The sequence below is a fragment of the Aptenodytes patagonicus genome, chromosome 7 (genome assembly GCF_965638725.1).
Source record: "Aptenodytes patagonicus chromosome 7, bAptPat1.pri.cur, whole genome shotgun sequence".
In the NCBI taxonomy this organism is placed as follows: Eukaryota; Metazoa; Chordata; class Aves; order Sphenisciformes; family Spheniscidae; genus Aptenodytes; species Aptenodytes patagonicus.
Window position 1 is genome coordinate 44,340,582 of NC_134955.1, and position 23,147 is coordinate 44,363,728.

The 23,147-nt window shown below is 47.0% G+C and overlaps 2 protein-coding genes across 10 annotated transcripts in view; one reads left to right on the forward strand and one right to left on the reverse strand.

Moving 5' to 3' along the window:
* The first annotated feature begins 10,047 nt into the window (after positions 1-10,047).
* On the forward strand, positions 10,048-11,448 carry INSM2 (INSM transcriptional repressor 2). The gene has a single exon (XM_076343418.1). It carries the CDS (start codon positions 10,048-10,050, stop codon positions 11,446-11,448), a length of 1,401 nt encoding a protein of 466 aa, XP_076199533.1.
* Positions 11,449-13,645: 2,197 nt separating this feature from the next.
* The window catches only part of RALGAPA1 (Ral GTPase activating protein catalytic subunit alpha 1), a 138,915-nt gene continuing 129,413 nt past the window's right edge, over positions 13,646-23,147 (reverse strand). For 4 of the 9 annotated variants that reach the window (XM_076345047.1, XM_076345045.1, XM_076345050.1 and 1 more), the window contains 2 exons: positions 16,633-16,747; positions 13,646-15,058 (listed from right to left, as the gene is read on the reverse strand). In XM_076345047.1, the coding sequence (XP_076201162.1) occupies positions 14,962-15,058; positions 16,633-16,747 (212 nt within the window). In that variant the 3' untranslated portion in view covers positions 13,646-14,961. Of the gene's footprint in view, positions 15,059-16,632; positions 16,748-22,967; positions 22,999-23,147 lie in introns of those variants that run through there. The other 5 variants (XM_076345046.1, XM_076345052.1, XM_076345054.1 and 2 more) reach the window with 3 other exon arrangements.

Below are 23,147 nucleotides of genomic sequence, written 5' to 3' on the forward strand. Positions count from 1 at the left end.
CTTTGGTAGTTCAGGAAGATTCAAACCTGTCCTTAGGTATCCAAATTATTTCTTGGGCTGGTTCCACATATATCATTTCACCATGCCTTATAGTGGCATTTTCATTTGCTTCTTCCTTCATAATTATTCCCAAAGTTTTTTATTTTGTAATTGAAAAAATTCAAATAGTTCATAAATTATTTTCCTGTCTTTGCCAAATCTCCCATTAGCGTCAGTGGAGTCTCATTTAGCGAGCGAGGTTAGACTCTACCATCGCCTTTAAGTATTCCTTTCTCGGGGACTGATGGCTAGGAAGGAAGGCCAGCTGGTTTTTTCAAAACCGTGAGAGCGGCTGGGCCTTCTCACTGAAATATATTTTATAAATGTGTAAAGGGAGACATGATAAATGCAGGCATTTGCTGTCATTTTGTTCTTTTAAATAAATAACTGAGTATAATGAGTCTCAGCCACAGAATGAACATAATGAACCTCCGAAAAAGATGTTGTCTGAGAGCAATATTTACCACTAAGGAAGGGATAGTTACAGAAACAAAAATTGTTTAGACGTTAGTGGGTGAGATAAGAATCTATTAAAGGAATTAAAAGTGAAGATGATTCATCACACATTTCTGCTTATTTGTAAGAGACACATGAAAGGCAGGGATTTCAAAACATTTGTATTAGAAAAACATCAATAACAAAGACCCCTGATTTAATTTTTCAGTCTCCTGGGCTTCAAAAGAAGATGCGACTTTTCCACATTTGCCTTGAAAAACACACAGCACTGGAAACTAGCAAAGGCTCGGTTTGCTTTGCTGCAGTTCATTTTTAGATTGGTCACCTATACATGATATTTACACCATTTTCTTCTGTGCGAAAATCTAGGAACTGTTTTCGTTGCATTGAGAGTCAGGTTTCTGATACGTTTCAAAGGGGTGAAGTGTATCTCCTGATGTTGCTGCCGAGGCTGCTGTGGCGCGCTGAGGAAAGCCTGTCTCACCTCCTGCTCGCCCCTCGCTCCTGCGTCCGCTCCCCTTCTCCAGTCAACCCACTGCTCTCCCTGCTAAGAAAATCCCTCTGTAACAGAGATCAAGGTAGTCAGTCAACTGTCTGTGTTTTGCTTTCCCCTGTCATTGGTATGAAACCGTTCAATGGGTCAGTGTAAAGATCTAGGTTTGATAGGGCCATACTTTTATGAGGCTACATGGGTATTGGAGCAAGGTCTCACAGCACAACTATGGTAGAAAATTTGTCTTAAAGTGTTTTTCATAGCAAAATACAGATAATATTGATAATACAAGATAATACAATGAGATAATATAATAATATCGGATTTTTATGGGTATGTTTGCTATAGGGGGATAATAGACAACACAGCAATAAAGGCAAGAAATAGAGAAAGAAGTGAAACCAAAAGAGAACATGTAAATAAACAAGCAAACTGTTAGCCAGCGTTGTGACCGTGTGAGCTATTGGAAGAAAACAGGAGTTTACAGATTAGCAAATCCCAATTCCTTTTGTTGTACAGCCTGAGTTTTGCTGAACAATATTCTTTTAGATGTCTTCTGTAAGTCGAGCATCTATTGAACAGCCTTTGAAAATGAACTGGCTTGTACCAGCTCCTGCTAATTTGGATGGGGGGGTCAGTAAAATCCTGACGTGGTGGAAAGCGGCAATAATTTCCCCAGCGTGGGAGTGGTATTTCAAGGACCAAACACACTTTTAAGGCTGAGCAGCAGTAGGGAAAGACCGAGCCGGGGAGGAGAGGGAAGAGCTTGATTTGGCTGTTCCCCTGGGTGAGCGGTGCCCTGGGGAGCCGGAGCTGCCTGCCCAAGCATCGCTGAGAAGAGCTGCAACACCGCTGAACTGCTGCGGCTCCGCTCCCTTCCTCAGCCTCTGACTCAGCACAGCACAGTGCTATAGACATAGCGTCAGGTAGAGCCCTACAGCTCGCTGGCTTTGAGGAGACGTGCAGCACGTTCGGGAAAATGAAGCTGTGCTGAGTTCAGGGCCGCAGGGTCAGCGTCAAACTCCTGCCAGGCTTCTCCAGGCTGTCCATTGGGGTTCCCGGCTCCGTGCTCATTCCCCGAGGATGAGGAGGGTATTTGAGGTTGGGGGAGAGGGGATGAAAGGGGCAAGGAGGCTCTGAGATCTCACACTGTCCTTTGAAAGGTGCTCTCGGATCTAGGAAGGCCAGTGGAAAGTTAAGGGAGCTACATCTGCGTGTGGAGGCGTCCTCCCCATCCCGAAACAGCACCATCCCCTGCACGGGCTGGGTACAGCGGGCACTGAAACCCAAACTGGCTTCTGGGGGCTCTGCTTTTCAGGAAAAAGTGATTCCTTTCTGAAGTGCAACTTTATGAAAAAAAAAGAAAGAAGAAAATGCCCTTTTTGAGAATTAAGAAACACTTTATCAGACTTGTTTGTTTTAATGGCAATTTTTCTCTTTACCCCGTACCACTTAAAAATGCCAAACTGCATTTTTCCTTCCACTTAAAGGTGTGATGAGCCTTGTAAACGTAAACCAGGCACAGGACATTTCAACCCAAAAGCTGACCGTTTCGCAGTTTCATAACGGTCTAAAGAAAAATGCCTTTATGCTAAGAAATACCACGCAGCCATAGGAGTCACTGCCTTGTTTGCTACAATGCCCAATGCTTATTTTAAGTCCTAACTCTGCTATTCTTTATTGCTGTTTTCATTTCTGATACAGTTCTGCTTGTGTATCTTCCAACTGAACATACTGTGCTTCTGTTTAACTATTTATAGTCATAAGAGAAATAAACATATAAAATAAATGCATCTTGATGCATAGCTGTGCAGGAGTACAGATGTTTTATTAATGAAAATGAATCCAGCTTTTTGTAAGTCATGGCAGCAATATAACATATCATTGTTTGCTTCTCCGCTAGACGGTCCCTGCTGTTTTTACATAGAAATTCCTGTAATACTTAATGGACATCTGGAAGAATTCAGCCAATTAATCGAATTCACGCAGGAGCTAGGCTAATGGCTGTCTGAAAGGCAGATTACATTAAATCAAACTTGCAATATGAATGAAAGTACTTAATCATACATGCAACATTCATTAGACGCGGCACAGCAAGTGTTTTGATTACTTTAATGAAAGATCAGGTAAAGTGCATCAACTGAACAGATTGAAGAGACAGCATGCTTACAAATGTTTGATTATGTTGACTATCAACAGAAACAGTGCCAGTAATTTATAGCAAAACATATTTGGAGGAGGAGGAGGAGGATGGAGCCGGTGAACTTGGGAGGGGAAGTGAAATTTGGGCCTCGCCTCCAAGCACTTTAATTAATAGTCAGGATAGCAAGACTTTAATCAAATGTCACAGAAGAAGCAAAACAGATGTATTCGGAGAATCCTGTACGGCAACTGCTAGGGATCACTTATGTTTGCAGTACTTAGAGCCTGATGATGGTTTTGAGTCCCCTGTGTTTTGTCTGACTTTGGAGTAAACAGAGCTAAGTCCTAACCGGAAAAAATATTTTCAAAACAATGAGATTCATGCTTGATTTTTTGGTCTGCAAAAGGTAATGATTTCGGCTTGGTGCCGCTCTTCCCCTCGGGCTCTGCTGGAGACACCCTCCAGCTGCCACTGCCCTCGCCCTCTGCGGCAGGCGCTGGCTCCCGAGGAGGAGAGCGCAGCTGAAGAGGCGCTTTGGCTGCGGATCATCCTGAGGCACTGCCGCATTTTCCCTTTTCCGACCTCGTCAGCCAGCAGAGCGTTTTGTCATTGCCCTCCGGGGTTGCCCATGGGTGTTGACCCACCAAAGACGGGCAGAGTCTCCAGCCTGACACACCTGCCGAGAGCCAGCGCTGCAGCCTTGCCCCTCCGAAGCTTCGTGCATGATGGGTGTTTGCCAGGTCTCATCTGGGGATGAGCAGGGTGACTGACCTCAGAAGCCGGAGGTGCGCTTTCGGAAAAGAGTAGCAGGTCTCTGGCTCAGTGCTGCCTTTCCTTTGCCCTTCTCCTTCATATTCCCTGCACGGAGATGAATTGCAATTTCCTTTTGGGAGCTGTCGCCCTCTTTCTTGCTTTTGTGAGATGCAGGCACCCAGCTCAGATGTGGTTCATTTCCTTGTAATGCAGTTTTCCTGCTTGTTTCTTTAGGGTGCTGCTCTGCCCAGTTGTTTCTAGCCAGCTTTCTGTGTTGGTTTGCTCTCCTTCTCCCATTCCCTGCCACTGTTTTTCCTTATTACCGTCTCCCGTGCTCCATCTGCCCCTTTGCAACTGTTGCTGGCAATGATGGCTCCTATGCTGCCATCTGCTTTGCAGCGGCCAGGACGTACCTGCACCTTATTCCTCAATAATTCCTGCCATTCCTTTGCATAGGCAAGCAAAGCTGCAATAACATCCTTCTGGCAGGAGCTACCTGCAGCTCGGGCAGGAGAGGGAACCGGGAAGGGAATTTGGTGGGACCTGAAGAAAATGGAGGGAAAAATAGACAGGGTACCATGGAGTGGGGATGTGAGAAAGGTCTTAGGCAACAGCCCTGGGGAATTGTCTGTTGCCCCTCCGAGCCAGAGGAATTTTATGGAGGAAGCTGGCCTTGGCACAGGGGCGTGAAAAAATTCTTGGGGGGGGGAAGGGGGGTAAGAAGAAAAGGTAAGAAAAAGGTAAATATTTTCCTGAGGGCTCAGCTCCCTGCTCTACCTACCCTGCAGGTATTGGACCAGGTGTTGCCCCAGCGCCAGCACAAGAGCAGGATGAAGTGTGGCCATCACAAAGTATTTGTGGCTGTGATTCACCTGGTCCTGCTCTCTGCTCTCCAAAGCCTCCTGGACTGAGCCCTTTTGAGAAATTAAGCAAACTGCAGGCTTCTCTGTCCTGCCTGAACTTTACTGGAGGCAGGCACTGAGCTTCCCAGCCCAGCATGCAGCATAGGCACCGCTCAGGAGCTTAATTTCTCCCATCCTGCTGCTGTCTCGTCTTCTTGTCTCTTCGGTTGTTGCTCTCTTCGCATGCAGAACTGTCCACCTATCTGCATGTACATCTGCACGAGCGCAGCTGGGACTCGGCCTTGCTGAAAGCCACTATTGCTATTCATATAATTAATAACCATGACCTTTCTGTACAAGGAGTATCTTTTTCAGTGAATTACAACATATAATGATGTTTGTAGGAAACAGACTGCCGAGTATCTCATGCCGAAGGAAGCCAAAGCTTCCTATTTATGACATGGTGAGATCAATAAATAACCCCATTACAGGCAAATTTGTCATGGCAAATGGCTTCAGCCTGTGGGGTACGAGCTGAAATCCAGCTGAAATCCGTAATGAAATAAAAAAAGTCATAATGGTCCCATCAAGGCTCTCGGATGACTTGTATGAGTTTGGGAATGTTGGGCTGTTCCCTGGAGAGGACCTGGTGTCCCCGCAATGGGCTAATGCAGACAGAGGTGCGGAAAAGCCAATATGTGGGAGCGCTCATTTGGCCCTTACGCTGCTGCTCACTTAAGGAGTAGGGACGGGAGCCGCAGCATCACTGTCCTCCCAATATCAGCTTAGTGATGGCAGCGTGGCAACACCAACAGCATCACTTCATTTACAAAAAAGAGGAAGGCTGAATGTTTTTGTAGCATCTTAAAATCCCTTCAAATCCCTCTAGCCCGAGTACCTTCACAGAACAGTGTTTCCTACCTTCTCCTATGGAAAGCTTTTTGTTAATATTTGAGAATGAAGAAAACACAGCAGCTGTTAGCATCGTTTTTCCCTTGAGGCAGATCGTCCTCAGGTAAAACAAAACACAATTAAGGTACCAGCAAGGTCAGTTATATTAGACAATCCATATCCTCATAATGCAGATATTTCCTGCAATGTCTGTCACCAGCATCAAGTCCCCAACCGCAGCAAGATAATTGGCAGCCTCCTTCTAGGGAGAAGACGAAATGGCTTGTGCTGCCACCAAAACCAGCCTGGATTTTGTTTAAGTGCCGGAGCCTGGGGGTGGTATCGCTCATCTAGCTATATGGCTGGAGAGTCATGTATCAAGGACAGGCTTCTGAGGCGGCTTCTGTCTTCCTCCTATTTACTGCTCCTTTAATTACAATCCAGATGTCGGGGAAAGATTTAAAAGTCAACTTTATTTGAAATTCTGAAATATAAAAAACTCGACCACAACAAATTTTTTTTTGTGGTGGGGAGGGGAAACTTGAAGGAGAAAAATGTTCTTTAATCCTTTGCTTATAGTTCTTTTCTATTTTATTTTTAACTCTTATTTTTTAAAGTTGTGGTTATTTTTTCTTTTATTAAGCGGCCAAAGGCATTTCTCTTTTTCTTTCTGGCCCCTCAGCCCCCAGAAGAGTTTTTAGGCTTTTCTCTGAGAACCAGACCTCACCCAAGACCTTCTCCCTGCCAGCCAGGATTGCTCTCATACATTCCTCTTGCTGTTTATGCCCCAAGACTGCTCAGAAACATGAAATGCAGCTGCCTGCTTGCTTAACGACATTTTATTTGGGGACCACATTACACCTCCTCTCCAGCAGCCGCACAGGCTCCCAGGCGTCAGGCAAGGAGCCAGCGCTGGCCTCCAGGCTCTGCTGGAGATATGGCTGGGCCTGGGAGCAATGGGATTCCTACCCAGCAGCTGGAGATCATGGTCCCCAGGCGGCGCGTGGCGCTGGGACAGAGGAGGACCTGGGTCAGGAGCTGCCGGTGCCATGCTCTGGAGCCCCCCAGGTAATCAGATGGAGCATCCTCCAGAAGGCACCAGGAGCTCTCTGCTCCAACAAGGGAAGGTATCTGCAGGAACCTGAAGCCTGTCTTCGCTTTGGAAGGTCCTCAAGAGGTTGATCCAACCATCATTGAGTCTGATTGCTGAATCTTGATAAGACTTGAACAGGTCTGCCAGGCTTATTTTAGCAGCAGAGTTATGGACAAGGGTAGAAGTTCCTTCACACAAAATGGGAAGCTCCCAAAAGGGAGGCTGAGCAGCACAATACCACTCTTGTTTCCATTCCCTACACACACTAGCATTCAAGTCCAACCAGAAAGGAGGGAATGGTCTGAGGATGTAAGAGGAGGAACTGTGTCCTCTTGTTCGCACCCCTACCAGTTCCCCAGGAGTGCCCGTGTCCTTTCTGCTCACCAGCTACTGCATTTTTCCACTAGAAGTTTGATTCCCTATTTACCGTGGGATTAACCCGTTGGTTAATCTAAGGTCATCTAAGGATGACTCTCATATGTAAGCTGCCAATATGTTTGATCAAGTCTAACCTGATTTTATCAGACTGTAGGGAATAGAGCATATGGTCAGGAGCAATGACATCATTCAGTTGCTTGCTTAGGAAAGCCTCGACCTTAAATAAAGTTCCCCTGTTGTATGATGTGCAGATGGGTTAAGTGCTGCATTCTCAGCTACGTGATGGGACTAATGGAATTTAGTAAGTCAGTGGGAAAAAAAATGCAGCAAATTTCCACAGGATTTGGGCGTGTGTGCGCATGAAATTGTTAAATATCCTTATAAATTATCTGAATTTTCTAATTATAAAATTTTGGGAAGGAGTAAAAGCTGAAAGCAAGAAGACAAACCCATGCAACTGTTCGGAAAGCTCAGAAGCTGCAAGAGCCAGGTGTAAGGCCCGTCACCAGGGTTAAACTCACTCGTGAATGCAGGGAGGGAGGGGAAATAATCTACAATGACCCTGCGAGTGGGAGCCAGGGCACCGGGAGCCAGCACTGGGGCAGGGACAGCCTAGAGAAAACAATGTAGTTATTGAGACAAATGAATCACAAGGTGGCTGCAACAATTTCAATCCCAAGATAATTTTGCGAGTGTTTTTGTTAAAGATCCGTGGGTGCTGGCACGTGCTGCAGCAAGACCAATGATGGGATGATGGGTTCTGCAGTTTTGGGTCCCACCTCAGAAACTGATAATAAACTGGAGGCAGATGGAGAAGGCTACAAGAAGGCTGTGCCGCGAGCGCACTGTGGAGCATGGTGCAGACAAACTCTCACCAAATCACGGGGAAGAGCTGAGAAGTGCAGCAGGAGGAGCAGCGGGTGGGGAGGTGGAGCAGGGATTCCACCTCTGGGACTTCAGGAGGGGAGACTCTAAGCTACTTCCCGCCAGTCTTCCCGTGACCTCTGGGCCATCTCAGACCCAGGACACTGAGGGCCTGAGGAAACTCCCTGACGCAACTCCAGCCTACAGCTTTTACTGGAAAAATGTTTGGAGTCTCAGTAAATGCACTCAGTGTACCTGCTTTCCAACTGGCACTTCACCTCCTGCTACTCCTACGTAGGAAAAGGCATCGTTGGGTTCCTCACCCCTTAGGACAGAAGCTGAGCTGGACATTCCTACCACTGACTGCTTTTGCAATGTGACAAAAGCAAATGAAACATTAATGGGAACATTGCTTACAAGGGGAAACTGAAAGAACCATTTACGTCTCACTTGGAGGAACAGTATAGAACAGTGGATCTGTAACCAGAGATCCAGTTACTCAGTGAGAAATGTAGCTGGGAAGTCCCAGTTACAAAGGTCAACCCAAATATTAGGCAAAAATCATGCAGCCAGTCAGCGGAGCGACCTAATTGTGCTGCAGTGTGGCTCATCGGTCCCAATTACAGCAGTTTGTACTAACAAAGGGTGATCTCTAGCCCGCAGAGTCTATAATCTAATCTAAATTCAGTGCAACCATGAAAATGGAGGAAAACGGGAGGAGAGTAATATAAAACATGGTTGAGACTTTGCTAAGCAAATGCAATCAGAGTACTTACACAGACAAGTGGTTGAGTGTTTTGAGCAGGTGGGGCAAGTTCTGTTCTTGCATGAAGGCTTCAAATCTTTCTTGCCACTTCTGGAAAGCCCCTCGATCTAGAGGTGCTGGTTCTCCCTTTCTCCCGGTGCTCTCTAATTTCTCCTGCTAGGGGATGCTGCCGAGACGGCGAGTCTGACCATACTACCGTGGCAAGGGATGTCTGTCCCTGGGCAAGGGATGGAGTAAGGCTTTAGTGTGTTCATTTTCAATGGCACGCCATCTTGTGTATACTGCGAGCAGTAGGTCTCCGGGCGGGATCGCACAGTCCTGCCTTCAAAACCGGGCTGGGATAAATAAGTGATCAAACAGGAGATGCTGGTAGCATGCGGTGGGGTTGTAGGGGCTGCTGGCAATGGGCTGCAAGTGGACTTCATTCCCCACTGAAACAACAGCATTTCTAAAAAGGCGATTAGTGGTTTAGCAAACACAGCTACTGCCTTGCTTCAGGGATGCACAAGCTGCCACCAGGCTCACGGCATCCACAAACGGGCCAGGTATTACAGCTGCGGAGGCTGGAGGGGGCAGGTTTTGGGAGGGGGCAGGTTTTGGCTGTCTTGCAGCTTGTTGCACCACAACTCAATCTTGCCTCCCCTGGGCTCGGGAGGCTGCCCATGGGTGAAGCTGCCAGGGTACCACAGCCACAGCCATCACATAGATCGGTGATTTAGCATTCTGAGCGGCAGAGGCAATTCTGCTCTCGCACGGGGACCTCACCTTAATACAAGATCTTTCTGGCTACTTATGAGAAAACTCTCGCTGTAGCGGTGCCGAAGGACGGAGCAGGCTCCCAGCTCTCGCTCCCTTCAGGGGAAAGACGTGCAGGGCGGCCCGGCCCGGCGCCAGCAGTGGATGAAGGCTCTTGGCACAAACACCCACCAGCAGCATCTAGAGATGCTCCTGCCAGAACCCTGCCCGGCCCTCGGCCGAGGGGCTGCGGCCGTGCCCGGGAGCGGGGTCTCTCCCGTCTCGGACCCACGCTCCCGCTCCCACACCTCTCTCAGTCCCGCAGGGCGCCTCGGCCGCTTCCCCTCGGCTCCGCGCCGCGGGGTGCACTCCGGGGGACACCCCGCCCGTCCCCGCAGCCCGAGCGCGCCCGCCTCGGCAGCGGGGAGCCCCGGCCCGGCCGCCGCCGCCGCCTCCCCCCGCCGCCAGCGCCGGCCCCAACTCCTCATTGGCCGTCGCCGCCGGAGGGAGGATGACGCCCGGGCGGGAGCGGGCGCCGGGGGTATAAAGGCCGGGCGGGCTGGTGGCGCCGCGCTCCCGCCGCCCCGCCCCGCCATGCCGCGCGGCTTCCTCGTCAAGCGCAGCCGGCGCCCCGGCGGCTCCTACCGGGCGCGCCCGCGGGAGCGGGACCCGGACCGGGACCCGCCGCCCGCCCCGCCGCCGCCGCCGCCGCCGCCGCCCGCCGCCGGGGGCAGCCCCGCCGCCAGGCAGGGGGCGGAGGAGGAGGAGGGCGAGGAGGAGGAGGGCGCCGCCGCCGCCGCCTGCCCCGCGACGTGGCCCCCCGGCGGCGGCTGCGGGGGCCCCGGGCTCGCCCCGCCGGAGGGGCCGGCCGCCTGGGGGGCGGCGGGGCCCTGCAGCGCTGCGGGGCCGCGGGCGGCTCTCTTCGAGCGGTGCCTCAGCTCCCCCGCCTCCGCCGAGTCCTTCCCCCTGGCCGCCTCCTTCCCGCCGGCCGAGAAGCTGCTGCTGCAGCCCCGCACGCCGCTGCCCGCCCCGCCGCCGCCGGCGGTGCCCGCGCTGAAGCGGCCGTCGCGGGCCAAGGCGCCGGCCAAGAAGGCCAAGGCCACGCGGAAGCTGAGCTTCGCCGATGAGGTGACCACCTCGCCCGTGCTGGGGCTGCGCATCAAGGAGGAGGGGCCCGAGGGCCGGCCGGGGCCGGGGCCGCCGGCGGGGCGCACGCCGCTGGGCGAGTTCATCTGCCAGCTGTGCAAGGAGCAGTACGCGGACCCGCTGGCGCTGGCCCAGCACCGCTGCTCCCGCATCGTGCGCGTCGAGTACCGCTGCCCCGAGTGCCACAAGATCTTCAGCTGCCCCGCCAACCTGGCCTCGCACCGCCGCTGGCACAAGCCGCGGCCCGGCCCCAGCGCCGACGGCGCCGCCGCCGCCGCCCCGCCGGGCAAGGAGAACAGCCCCGAGCGGCGGCCCCGCGGCCCCGCCGCGCCCCCGCCCCAGCCGCCGCCGCCCCGTCAGCACCGCGGCGGCGCGGACAGCGCCGGCGGCGCCCCGGCCCCCCCCGGCCCCGGCCCCGGCCCCGGCCCCGCTCCCGGCCCCGTCGGGGAGGCGTTCGCCTGCCCCTGCTGCCAAAAGCGGTTCCGGCGGCAGGCCTACCTCCGCAAGCACCTGGGCACCCACGGGGCAGCGCGGCCCGCCGCCTACGGCCCGCCGGAGCGCGGGCAGCTCGCCTTCGCCTGCCACCTCTGCGGCGCCCGCTTCCCCTCGGCGGACATCAGGGACAAGCACCGGCTGTGGCACGCCGTGCGGGAGGAGCTGCTGCTGCCGCCGCCGGCCGGGCCCCCCGAGGGCGGCGCGGCGGGCGGCGAGCGGCAGGGCTTCCCCTGCAAGCACTGCCCCGCCACCTTCTTCAGCGCGCCCGGGCTGGCGCGGCACGCCAGCAAGTGCCACCCGCCGGAGAGCAGGCAGGTCCTGCTGCTCCAGGTGCCCGTCCGGCCGGGCTGCTAGGCCCGCGGCCGCCCCCCGATGGGATTGCTCCGGGAGCCCGGGCGAGCCGAGCGAGTCCTGTCCACGCTGTAATTCCTATGGAAAGTCGCGCTACTCACGGCTACGAAGGCGGAGGAGCCGCCCGCGGACTCCCGACCCCCCCCTCCCCAGCCTCCCCGGCCGGTGCGCAGCGAAACTCGCCCCCGTACCAGCACGGCAGAACGTTTAGCCGACGGGCGGTATCGCCGCCGCCTCCGCGGGTCCGGCCGGCAGCGTTCGTGCCGAGCCCCGCAAGGGAGGGAAGCGTAGAGCCGCCCCGAGGACGGCTGGCGGGTGCGGGTACGGCCCCGGGCTGGCGGCAGAACGCAAGGAGCCGGGCTCTGCCAGCATCTGCCGGGATGCGGGCAATGCCGGGGAGGCGGGTGTCGGCCCACTGAAAGTACATCTTCCGTAGCTACTCTCGGTCCAGGATAGAAGTACAGCTGTATATACGATATTTAAAGAGAGGAATTATTTTTCGTGAGAAAAGGAGCCTGATCTAGTGACCTTGTTTTAATAGCCTTAGCCCCCGAGCTTCAACATTTAAGTTATTGTGAGGTGTTTTGTTTGCTGTACTCTGTACTAAGATAGTCGAGAAGGTAAATGTTCATATTAAGTCAATGTCAAGTCATATAATAGCTAGCAAAACGTATGAAAAATTAATCGTGCTGTCTGCTTAATTAAAATACGAGGTGTTGATCTTCTATAGCTAAGTACGCATCTCCCGCTTACTCTGTGTTTCTGTACTCTAGCGACCGTGCGGTAGGCAAAACGCACGTCTCCGGCAACTGCCTGTTTCAAAACCCGCTCCGTTAGTGGCTTGTTAGTGCGGCACGAACAATAGCAAGAAGCGCGGTTTGGTCTCGCCAGGCCAGGCAGCGTGCCGGCCCTGCCAGCCCCTGCGTCGCGGGCAGGCAGAGGGTCCCTGTCCGCACACGGCCTTTTCGGGTGGCCTCCGACCCCTCTACCCCGTGAGCTGCACTGTTGATGTGAGCTCCTCTGAGTCTTGTGAACAGCTGAAATTAGAACATGAAAGTGTCTTTTGATACGTTGCTAAAGCGCAGATGACAGGCTACCTTCCTTCTCCCTAACGAGACCTACCGTTAGCAAAGCAACCCACGGTGTGTATTCCCTGGCTTTAACGGTGGTCTGGCCAAATACTTTGAAATACTGTCGAATTTACCAGCTACTGACATTTCAGCCGATATTTATTTATTTATTTATTTAATTTTTCCACGCATGAGTGCTTGTTTTTAAATGTGATAGCAGATGAGGCCAAAAATAAGGGCAAGCAAATTCAATAAAGGATTTAAAACAAAGCTCACGCCTGCCTTGAATTCAGCATGGCAAAGTGGGTCAGCTGATGTTTTCCGAAGAACCAAATTGATCCCAGCCGTAGTCTTTGTTCTAACACTCTCTCTGAAATGAGCATGCAAAATATTTCAATCTTTTGATTAGCATCCTCTAAAGCAATTATTTCTATAATTTTATATTTTGTTACACACAACAAAAGATTCACGTGTATCATGCCCAAAGGCTGAAAGCAAGCGATAAGTGCTTTATTTTAAATGTGCTTCACAGACTTTCTCGTTTTAGTTCCAGGACCTGGACAAATGAATTAACACAATATAACCTAAAGCAGCCAAGATTTGCTGTCTGACGAAGGAGGCTAAACTCGCAGCTCGCTCTTCTCATATGCCAGAAATAAAGCATGTTATTTTAAGTTGTGCATTTTTCCATCATTTGTTGGTTACGGAGACTTAGGTAAAAATGCCCGTTTATGCAATTAAATGAGTTCTCCCCTGGAGAAGGTCACTATGTTTTTTTTAAATCATCGCTCTCCTTTCTCCACTTGCACAGTCAAAGACGAAGGGCTCCGGACCACGGAAACCCGATTATTAACTGCTCCTACAATTAGCACTCGAACAACCAGCCTGCAGGAGGGAACACCCTGCGCTTTGCGTTACCTGCGGAGCTACATGTACTGTATTTACTAGACCTGGGGAAAAGTTTTCAGTACAGCGTTCTTGCGATGGGTTGGGAAAGAGCTCCTAATAACTCGTGTGAAATGAAAACTAAGCTGTGTATCGCACTTAACTGCTCCACGCGTAATATGCTATTCTTCTATAAATTGGAGTAAGAATCTAATCACTGAGGTGAATGACTAATATACAAAAGGTGGTAAGAATAATTTTATTGTATTATTAAATAGCATGTCTTCTCTTCAACCATTACAAATTTGTAGATACTACATGAACGACAATACGTAATTTATCTTTTTATTGTTGCCCATATGATATATTTACACATGCAGTTAGTACCGATGTCATGCTACATTTTGTTAACAGCATTTTGTTGTTTGCCAGACTCAAAATGTGAGCATTTCATCTTCTGTAGGTGTCCTGGTTTCGGTTAAACCACGACAGTAGGAAAATATCTCTGGGTGGGTGGAACGTGTGTACTAATCTGCACTCACAGGGTTGGAATCACCAGCATTTCAGGCCAGGCTCCTGGAGCATGTTCCCTTTTCGTCCCTAGTACACATCATCAGAGCAATGAATTTCTATCAGGAAAGTGCTTTTTTTTTTTTTTTTTTAAACGTAAGAAACAAGAATATACATCTAGACCCAGCAGCCCGATGATAAAGGCTAAAAACCGTGAAACTCGATGGCATTTGCTATTGATACCACTTGGAAAAGCAAACATTATAAAAATATTTGGAAGCCAAGCATAAGTAGAATTTCAGCACAGTGATTTTTTTTTTTTTTTCCTGTTTTTCTGGCATAGATTACGGCACCACCTGCACAGTTATGAAATGATACGTTGCTTTGTGAGGAAAGAGTTGGTGCTACGAGCAAGTTATTTCGTTTGGACTCTGTAATGCTTGAAAGGCCGTTGAACCATTTTATTCTTAACATAAATAATCTGTACACATCCTGTGCATTAACATTGTGACATCTGACAAAGACTTTACAAATGCAACTTCAATTTAAAATTGTACATTCATTTTCAAGTTGTACATATTTCTTTCTTTGTTACAGAGAAAATTGCAATGGGGCACAATAAATATAGTGTAATCAAACTGCAGTCTCCAATTCCATATATGACTCAAGATCAACCAGAGTTAAAAATGACTACTGTTAAGATATCGTAATCATCCAGGAAGGTAAAAGGTGCAGAGGACAAACTGCACTGCAAAAAAAAAAAAAAAAAAAAAAAAAGGAAAAAAAGGCAGCCTGGAGTTTGATAAAAAACCAAAAGCTAAAATATTAAAGTAAAATTCCAGTGTCACTGTTTAAAATAAACATACAGAACAGGGGTATGCAGGGAAGGGGCGCACACACGTTAGAGACATTATCCTTTAACGGAAAGCGGTGAATCGCTGTGGGAAGGGTGGCCGATTGCTGTTCACTAGAAAGCTGCAGGCATCTCGCCACTTAGGACTTGTTGGCTGAGCCAGAGGAGCGGCGCAGTTTCATGGACATGCGGCTCTTGCTAGTCCGAGGAGACATTGGAGAGGCTAAGTCTGTTCCATCCACCTGTGCTGTTGCTGCTGCTGGAGTTTCTCCCGGCTGAGTCTCTGGGCAGAAGCCTGCAGAGGACAGCAAGAACCAGATGGGTCAGCGCCGCCTTCTGCACTCGCAGTGCAGGACTCTATTCACAAGGGGCAGAGAGGAATTTGAGTGCTGCTGTCACTCCCACAGCATCTCCTAGCCCTTTACCAGCTGTGGGTGGTGGTACTGCATGTAGAGCTAGCAACTGCCACAAATCCACCTCTAAAGAAAAGATGATGCCAGAAACCACTGAGCTACGGGACTGCAGAACCCCCTCGCTCTCAGCAACTGAGGCAGCACTGAAGTGGGCAACGTTCTCCCGCTAACCGGCAGAACAAGCACCTCCAGTTCCCTCGCAGGGATGGGGAGTCCTTATTCAAACCACATCCCAGAAGGATCCAGTCTTTAATGAGAACATGAAGGTTGTTAACAGCTCATTGCGCATGAAGGGAGCTCTAGGAATGCAGCTGAAGAGGTGGAGTGAATCAGGGGCCAGCTTGGGAGAGCAAAACATCTTCTCCCATCTCAACTTTAGTCGATGCTTCAAAAGGCAAATTCCTACAGGGCCCACAAGGCAGAAGCTTGAACAGATCATACTAACTGGATGCACTATACGCAACATTTCTTTGTAAAAGGAACAAGATGAATTTGAGATAACGAACGGTATGTAGTTCATTAGCCCAGTGCCCAGCACTACGCTGTGGTGGGCCCCGAGTCCTCACTGCAAGAGGACAAGGCTCTTCCCTTACAAAATCTTCTTCCATAGAGATACAAAAGGAAAAGGAGAAAACATGAAATCAAAATTATGTTCTCCTTTCCGTGTACAGAAAATTAACACTATGAACTCACATCCACAGAACTAAACTGCATTTTAATTAGCCATTTACAGAGACTGACAGCCTGACTGAACTCAATTACCTCAGTTGCCACTGATCGCTTCTGACCCGTATAAATTATGGACAGAAGCTTAGTCCTGCAGAAGTCAATGGGGAAACCCCTGCTGACTTCAGTAAGCCAGAATATCACTTGCTATTTCTTCCACATCATGCTATTACTGGTAATTCTCTAAAATAATAATGCAATAATCAGAACTGAAGATCCCTCTCCCTCAGTATACGTTTTATATATAAGGGGTGCAAAAACTGATCATAATTTATTTTGAAAGACTCCTCTAAAATAAAATCACAGGTCACCAGGTAAGAAGTCTAAGAGTACATTTAAAACATATTGTCATAAACCTCAGTGATTTAGCGACCTGGCTGTCCTCCTCGCCTGGTCCATCACCTGCCTGCTCCAGAGAGATGTCACGGTACTTTCCATCTTTTTCAAACTGACACGACCCATCAAAGTGACAGGGAGGAGAAAGGGCTGTTATTTGTTCCCCAGCTGGTGACAGTAATTCTGTTCATGAACTAGGTACTTCATTGCCAAACAATCTGGAAAAGCACGATAATGCCTGACTCACTGTGCCTTATAGAAAAAGGCAGGCAGGGAAACATGCACTCTCATTTTCTGAAATTCTATCTTGTTCTAATTTTACAAGGAATTAAAGCATTTCAAATGGTGGAAGTTAGAGAACAGAAAATAACCGTTGTTGTTTTGCACAGCATACCATTCACAGCTAGCGTGAAAGACCTTCCGTTTCAAGCCTTTGCCCTTTACCTTGATGTGGCCAATGCTTTCTAGTGGAGGTTTTGGAAGGAGAAGAAATATCACAGCATTTCTTTCTTTGTTGAGAATGAAGAAGTGATGAGGAAGGAGGAGTGGAAAGAAGTGAGGAAGGGGGGGGAGAAAAGATAAAAGATAACAGGTGTGAGACATGAGACACGAACCGCAGAGATTGAAGGGTATTAACAGATGAGCACAGAAAACGGAATTTCGAATTTCATTATGCAATTGCTGCTCATGCTACAGGTTAAAGAGAGTGATGAGTTAGTTATGTGCAATGAAGCAACAGCTCTGAAATCCGGCGTCATACTTACCAACTAAGCATTACAAGAAAAAAAGGAAGAGAGAGAGAAAGGAAAGAATTCTATAACGTTATCCAGATCCAGCAACCTTATTCATAGCAACTCAGATACAGCCTAAACATTGTCTGAAACGCTTGCTTAAAGTCTGTGAAAACAGCTAAATACTCACACACATACACACAATCGAGAAGGAAAAACAAATGGCAACTCAATATATGGCTTCTGCTCCCCAGCTGTTTCACAGTATTAAGTATGCTAAAATTACAGCCAGTCTCAACATGAGACTCCTGAAATCATGTAAAGAAGAAAAAACAGAGCATTTAAGCTAGTTAGTCTGCATCGAATGGTCAAACCCTAGTGTGAAATTTTACCACGGGTTGGATAAAGAAAACCTTAACCCCCCTGTTATTTCAATTAAGGTATTATTCCAGCCGTATCTTAAAATTTTGTTTCTAATTCCTGCAGACAGAAGCACAGACTCACATGCAATCCCATTTTTTTTAAGAAGCTGACTTAGAGCTATTGAAGAACAGAAGTCACGTAAAGTGATTTTCACATCTGAACATATCACACCAGAAGAGTGAAGAATAATGGCACTTAAAATATATTTGAAGTCTGACAGCAATCAACAGACTGATTAGTAACTCAATTTCTTTGGATTTTAGATAAGCATATATATTTATATATACATACATACGTACATACACACGTGGATATTAAATGTGGTATATAGAAATTTTGCAGGTTTTGTTTCCCCTTCACAGTTTTAAAATCTTCAGTGTAAAATGTTATTATCTTTATCTCTCTACGCAATGAAATATTTAGTTATCCAAAATATAAAAATAGGGTTACATAAGAAGGCTTTATTGACAATTGACCTAGAACCAGAAAGTTCTATAAAATAAACAAAATAGATGTGTTAAGATTGTTAAGAGGCTGAAAAATGTCAGGAAGTGATCCATATTTTTCATCTCTTAGGCTTGACAAGTGACAAATATCATAGCCTGATGAGCTATGATATTTTGGGGCCATAATGTAAAGCCGTTTCAATTGCTTCTGAACAAGGAGGTGGATCAACAAAGTTGAAATGCAACATTTTCACACTCCATTTGAGAATTTTAGGATCTTCTAATAACAGCACGTTGGTTATTTGACTCAGGAATTAACTATTTAAGTGTAAAATTGAATCCTAACTACACACAGACTGAGTTAGAAGCGAGGTGAGGTGGAGGAATCTGGAGGTATAACAACACACGTGTTGGCATGACTCATCTCGCTCGTCAGTTCTGACTTTCAAAGAGGTGAAAAATTCACCGAGCAGAAGCCTGACAGGGTGCTGATGTTAAGACAGGGTGCTGCATGGTAAGGCTACTCTCAGTACGTCTAGCTCTATCACACCTTGTTGTCTGGATCAACATTTTCCCAAGTGCCATTTCAGAGAATGACCACGGAGAAAAATTAATTTGTGCATGTTGGTAAATTTTGATGGCCTTTTAAGATACTTCAGCTCCCCTCCCCCCGACTTCTGAGGAAGAGGGCAATTGTTTCTGTATAGCTTGTGCCCTTTGCCACCCTTACAAATTCCAGTCGAATCCAGCCAAGTCATCTGTCATGCTCAGCAGAGCCCTGCTAGAGTCAAGTCAATAAAGTCTCTCACTAATTTTGGGAAATGAGGAAAGGAAGCGAGAAGCGAATGCAGAAAGACTGCAAAAGCAGCTGCAAAGCAAGATGAGAAGGTGAGGAGGAGATGGTCAGTGGCCTAAAGACCTGGGAGAGTGGAACTGGGTATGAGAAAAAGAACTAAGAGCCAGACATGAGAAAGAAGACAGCAAAAAAGATTAAGTTTATGGCACAAGAGCGGCAGAGCCCATGTCCAGTGAAGGATGCTCTTCAGAACCTGGCTGGAAACATGACTATTGCGTAAACCCATTCCTCTCTGTCAACTAATATCTGTGAAACCCACCGGCGAAATTCCCAGTCTTTCCACTAGTGGAGATTCAGGCAGAGGTAAGACAGCTTACCATTACTACCGATTATTGCCCTATCTCAGTCTGCAGGCGGTGGTGGTGGATCTAGGGGTTACAGTTTTGCTTATGAATCACGTGGCTGTTAATCAGTATTACAGAATTTCTCTTTTGCCCTATGCCTTAAACAAAACAAAAATGGAAGGAATTACACAAGGAAAATGTTGTCACAAGACAATAAATTCATAGTCGAACATTCAAAAACTAGGAAATGTCAGGATTAAAATTTAATTTTGTCCTCTTGTGCATATGCATGGGATGCTTTTTAATTGGACAATCATACTCTATTTTTTTCAGTAGACCCACTTCACTACATGTAGAAAGTTGATCTGTTTAGGTCTATAGCGGTCCACACTGAATTTACTGCCTCAAAACGCTGAGGATCCCCAGCTTACTATCGTGGTTGACTTAAGGACAATAGGTTCAGAAATGCATGAAGTTTCAGCTTCAGTTGTTCCAATATGAAATTTTTGGAAAAGTTCAGTAAGTTTTGCGGTTTTGCTCCGATTTGGAATGAAAACAAAAATTTTCCTAAGTTTAGACTGGAGAAGGGATAATGAGAAACTCTTCCCGGCCCTGCCAGCCATACAGCCCTCATTTCTGTATTTCAACTTCACTTCCAGTCACAAACTTCAACTGCCACCATCAACAAGTGTTGCTTAGGCCCTTCTGCAGTGAGAAAAGCGCCATCATTCTCATCTGTGAAGGGGTAATACAGGGCCAAAAAGATTCTCAGTTCAAAGTTACCCAGCAAACAACAGCAGAAAAGATTAAGATGCAGGCTGTTGAATTTGAGTTTCTCTTGTGCAAGGCTGAAGTATTGTTACCTCTACATTCCCCTGCCTCCCTGCCTGTCAGGCTTACTTTGGAAGTGGGGCAGCAGAATTGTTCTGAACACAAGCTTGAAAATGCAGGAATGATTGCTGGGATCGAGAAGTCTGATGCTTTCATCACAAGGAAAACACTATGACTAATGTAGAGAAGCCCCTTCTATATAAGGTTTACTGTACTGAGGTACTATTTTTAGTAGGAAGAGAGGGAAAAAAGAAGATTGAGAAAAACCAAACCCAAGACATCACTACATTTCAAAGCTCAGAACCTTAGCATCATGGGGTCAATAAGCCCTTCAATATCATTGAGCTTACCACTGACAGCTCCCTCAACCTGTTCTGGTGTCACAGACATCTAGTTTACTCAATAGCTGTATAGCAGGAGTTACTCTATTTAACAGAGTCAGCACGAAGTAAAAAAAATACAGAAGCAACTGAATTATATTCTGTGATTAAGTGCAGGTAAATCTCAATTTTTTTAAACGTACACATCCACTACACTAGTCAGGTTCCTAAACATGGGAAGGTGGACTTGTCAGATATTTTGATAGGGCAAACTAAGTATGTAGATAAAAAAGCAGCAGCCACAATCACGTTGTATTGAAGAGCAACCACTCTAAGGAAGGAAATGGCTTTTGCTGAGGGCTGAGCCTTTGATAAAATAACGTCAATCTGAGGAAACAGAGTTTGTTACCGAATTGCGTATTCTCTATTTGCTCTGATTACCATAGCTCAAATAAAAAAACTGGCATGCTGAAACCGGCCAATGGGATCACAACAACAAAATTACAACACCTGGTGATGGGCTGTAGTAGCTTCAGTTTCTATATATCTTCCTTAGAAGAAGAAATTGTATATAATAGTTTATAAAAATTAAACATATTCAGCAACTGTAATCTTGGACATCACAATCCACTTAAAGAATCAAGTCTCTAATATCTGAGATGTGGAAATCTTTAGAAGTCTCTTCTGGTCAGTTATTTTTCATTTTAAAAAAACACATAAAATAAATATTTTTAATTAAAAAAAAAAAAGTGATGTATTTTTAGAAGCTGGTCAGAAATTTTCAGATGACATGGAAATGTCTGGCAGGGAGCCTGCCAGGTTTTGTCTGAGTCATTTTGGGGGTGATGAATGCATGTGGATTGCCAGGCAGGACTCCAGTGCCACTCTTATATGCAATCCCAGCACAATTCAGAGCTCTTCACATATGTTTCAAGAAATCTGTCTGTTGTAGGGACCCTGGAAACCTAGGGGTATCTATTTTTTTAATAGCACATCTGGTGGGCTCTTTCTTGGGATCACGGTCCATCAAAGTTCTGGGTCACCTGTAGCCAACCTTGCTCACAAGTCTGCCTTTGCTAGAACTGGAAACCAGTGGTTTCCAGACTAACCCCAAGCCCCGGGGTAACCTTTTTAGCAGATGACTGCAGTGTCAATTTATACCTGCCTCAGGCTTTAGAATTTGTGCCCTCCAGAGTCAGCTTGGAGGCAGATGATGCGGTGCTATTTCAGGCACTCTGTCCTGGAGCTGAGTATCAGAGCCCCAGCAGCCCCAGACTGAACAGGGGTCAGCCCCCAGGCTGCAAGCAGGACTGCCAGAGGATCCCCAGAGAACCTGTGCTGGAATGAAAGCTCAGTGTCATGCAGGTCTGGGGACAGGTTCTTTCACTCTGATGCCGGCTCACACTGTGCTGCATGTCCGTCCTAGGAAGCCCCTTGGCTGCTCCCGACACTGATGTGTTGGTCAGTTCCACTGCACAGCGCAAGGTCCGGAAGAATGTGGCCCTCAGGACAGGACATCATGTTTTGTGGTACGTAAACACACACGTGCATACACGCAGATGTGCAATACATCACAAGCTCCTATTAATGAGATTCCTGCAGAAAATCATTCCATTTTGATAGAAAGGTTAAGTCTAAAATAAAGTTTCCAAAAATCATAATCTTTTTCCAGATCATGTTAGAGAATACCAAGTATGACCAGGACAATTTTTAAAGGAATACAGGAATTGCCACTGCAGAGCAGTGTTCTCCAATGCACCAAAATAGTACAGAAAAGCAGCTTTACTTCACCCCAAAAGAATGAACTAGAGGAAGAGGGAAGAATGATTTAGCCTGGAATGAGATTTCTGAAAGTGAATAGGCAGAACTGATACAAGTGCACTAGAATATGGAATATACACTGGCCATACAAAAGTGTCTGGTGTTGAATACTTACTGAGTGCATTAGGTAGGAAATGTGGCAAGGACTGGTATCCCTGGTTATTGCTTTTAATGTTTCTAGTCACAGATTTTTCCGATTCAAATGTTTTCATAAATTAAATTATGTTACTATTTTTTAATACTGTTTTAATTGGTTTTAAATGACTTACTTTAAATTTTGTTTCCCTTTGGTCTTGACTATTTGCACTAGCATAACTATATCACTTATTATACTTTGAAACTGCACCTCATTTCTACTTATGGTTTATACTTTCAAGCCAAGGAGTCTCAACGTTTTAACATCTCTCAGTCATTCTTTCTGTGGTCCTATCACAACTCCTCTATAATTTTAGAATTTATTTCTGCATATTTTTGCAATTGAGAAACAAATTTTGAGCTAACAACTTGCCAAATGAATTTATTCTTACAAAATTTATTTTATTTAGATTTACAGCTTTTCCACAGAAGCATTTTGATTTGTTATTAAATAAAGGTTTCTGAACAAGGAATTTCAAGTGTTACACATTCTTCTTCTCCTTCTCTCCTATGTTATCACTGCAGAACGTCTTACAACATCAATGAAAGACAGTACAGGGTACAAAACACACCACTGCCATCCAGTACTACTTGTTCATGCTGAGAAACAAAGGTCAACACAATAAAGTGTTACTCATTCAACAACTGTCTCTATCATTAGTTACCTTAATCCCAGAACCAGTGTTAGTGCTTCATGCAGACCTGAGGTTAGTAAAAGACTAAAACTTTAAGGAGGTGTAGTGGTCATTTCTCAATCAGTGTGAAATTCTTTTTAGTGTGAACAAGGGCAACAAGGAAAGTTCGCATACAATTTGGTTACAAGCTTAGTGCTCTAGTAAAAGTTAAGAGGAACAAAGGGGTTTTTTGGACACTTTGTCTTACCTTCAGATAAACAGAACTGATATTTAATGATCTAAAAAGAGGGGAAATAAAATAATGAAATAATCATAAGGAGTTCAAGAAATTTCAGAACAGGAAGGCCTTGACTTACTCATTTTCTTTTACCGATTTTCTCATTAGTAACTGAAAATGCAGTATCCTCTTATAAAACAGGTATTTTAC

Excerpts from the sequence above, each read along its gene's own strand:
- INSM2 (XM_076343418.1), top strand. The coding sequence starts at position 10,048 with ATGCCGCGCGGCTTCCTCGTCAAGCGCAGCCGGCGCCCCGGCGGCTCC.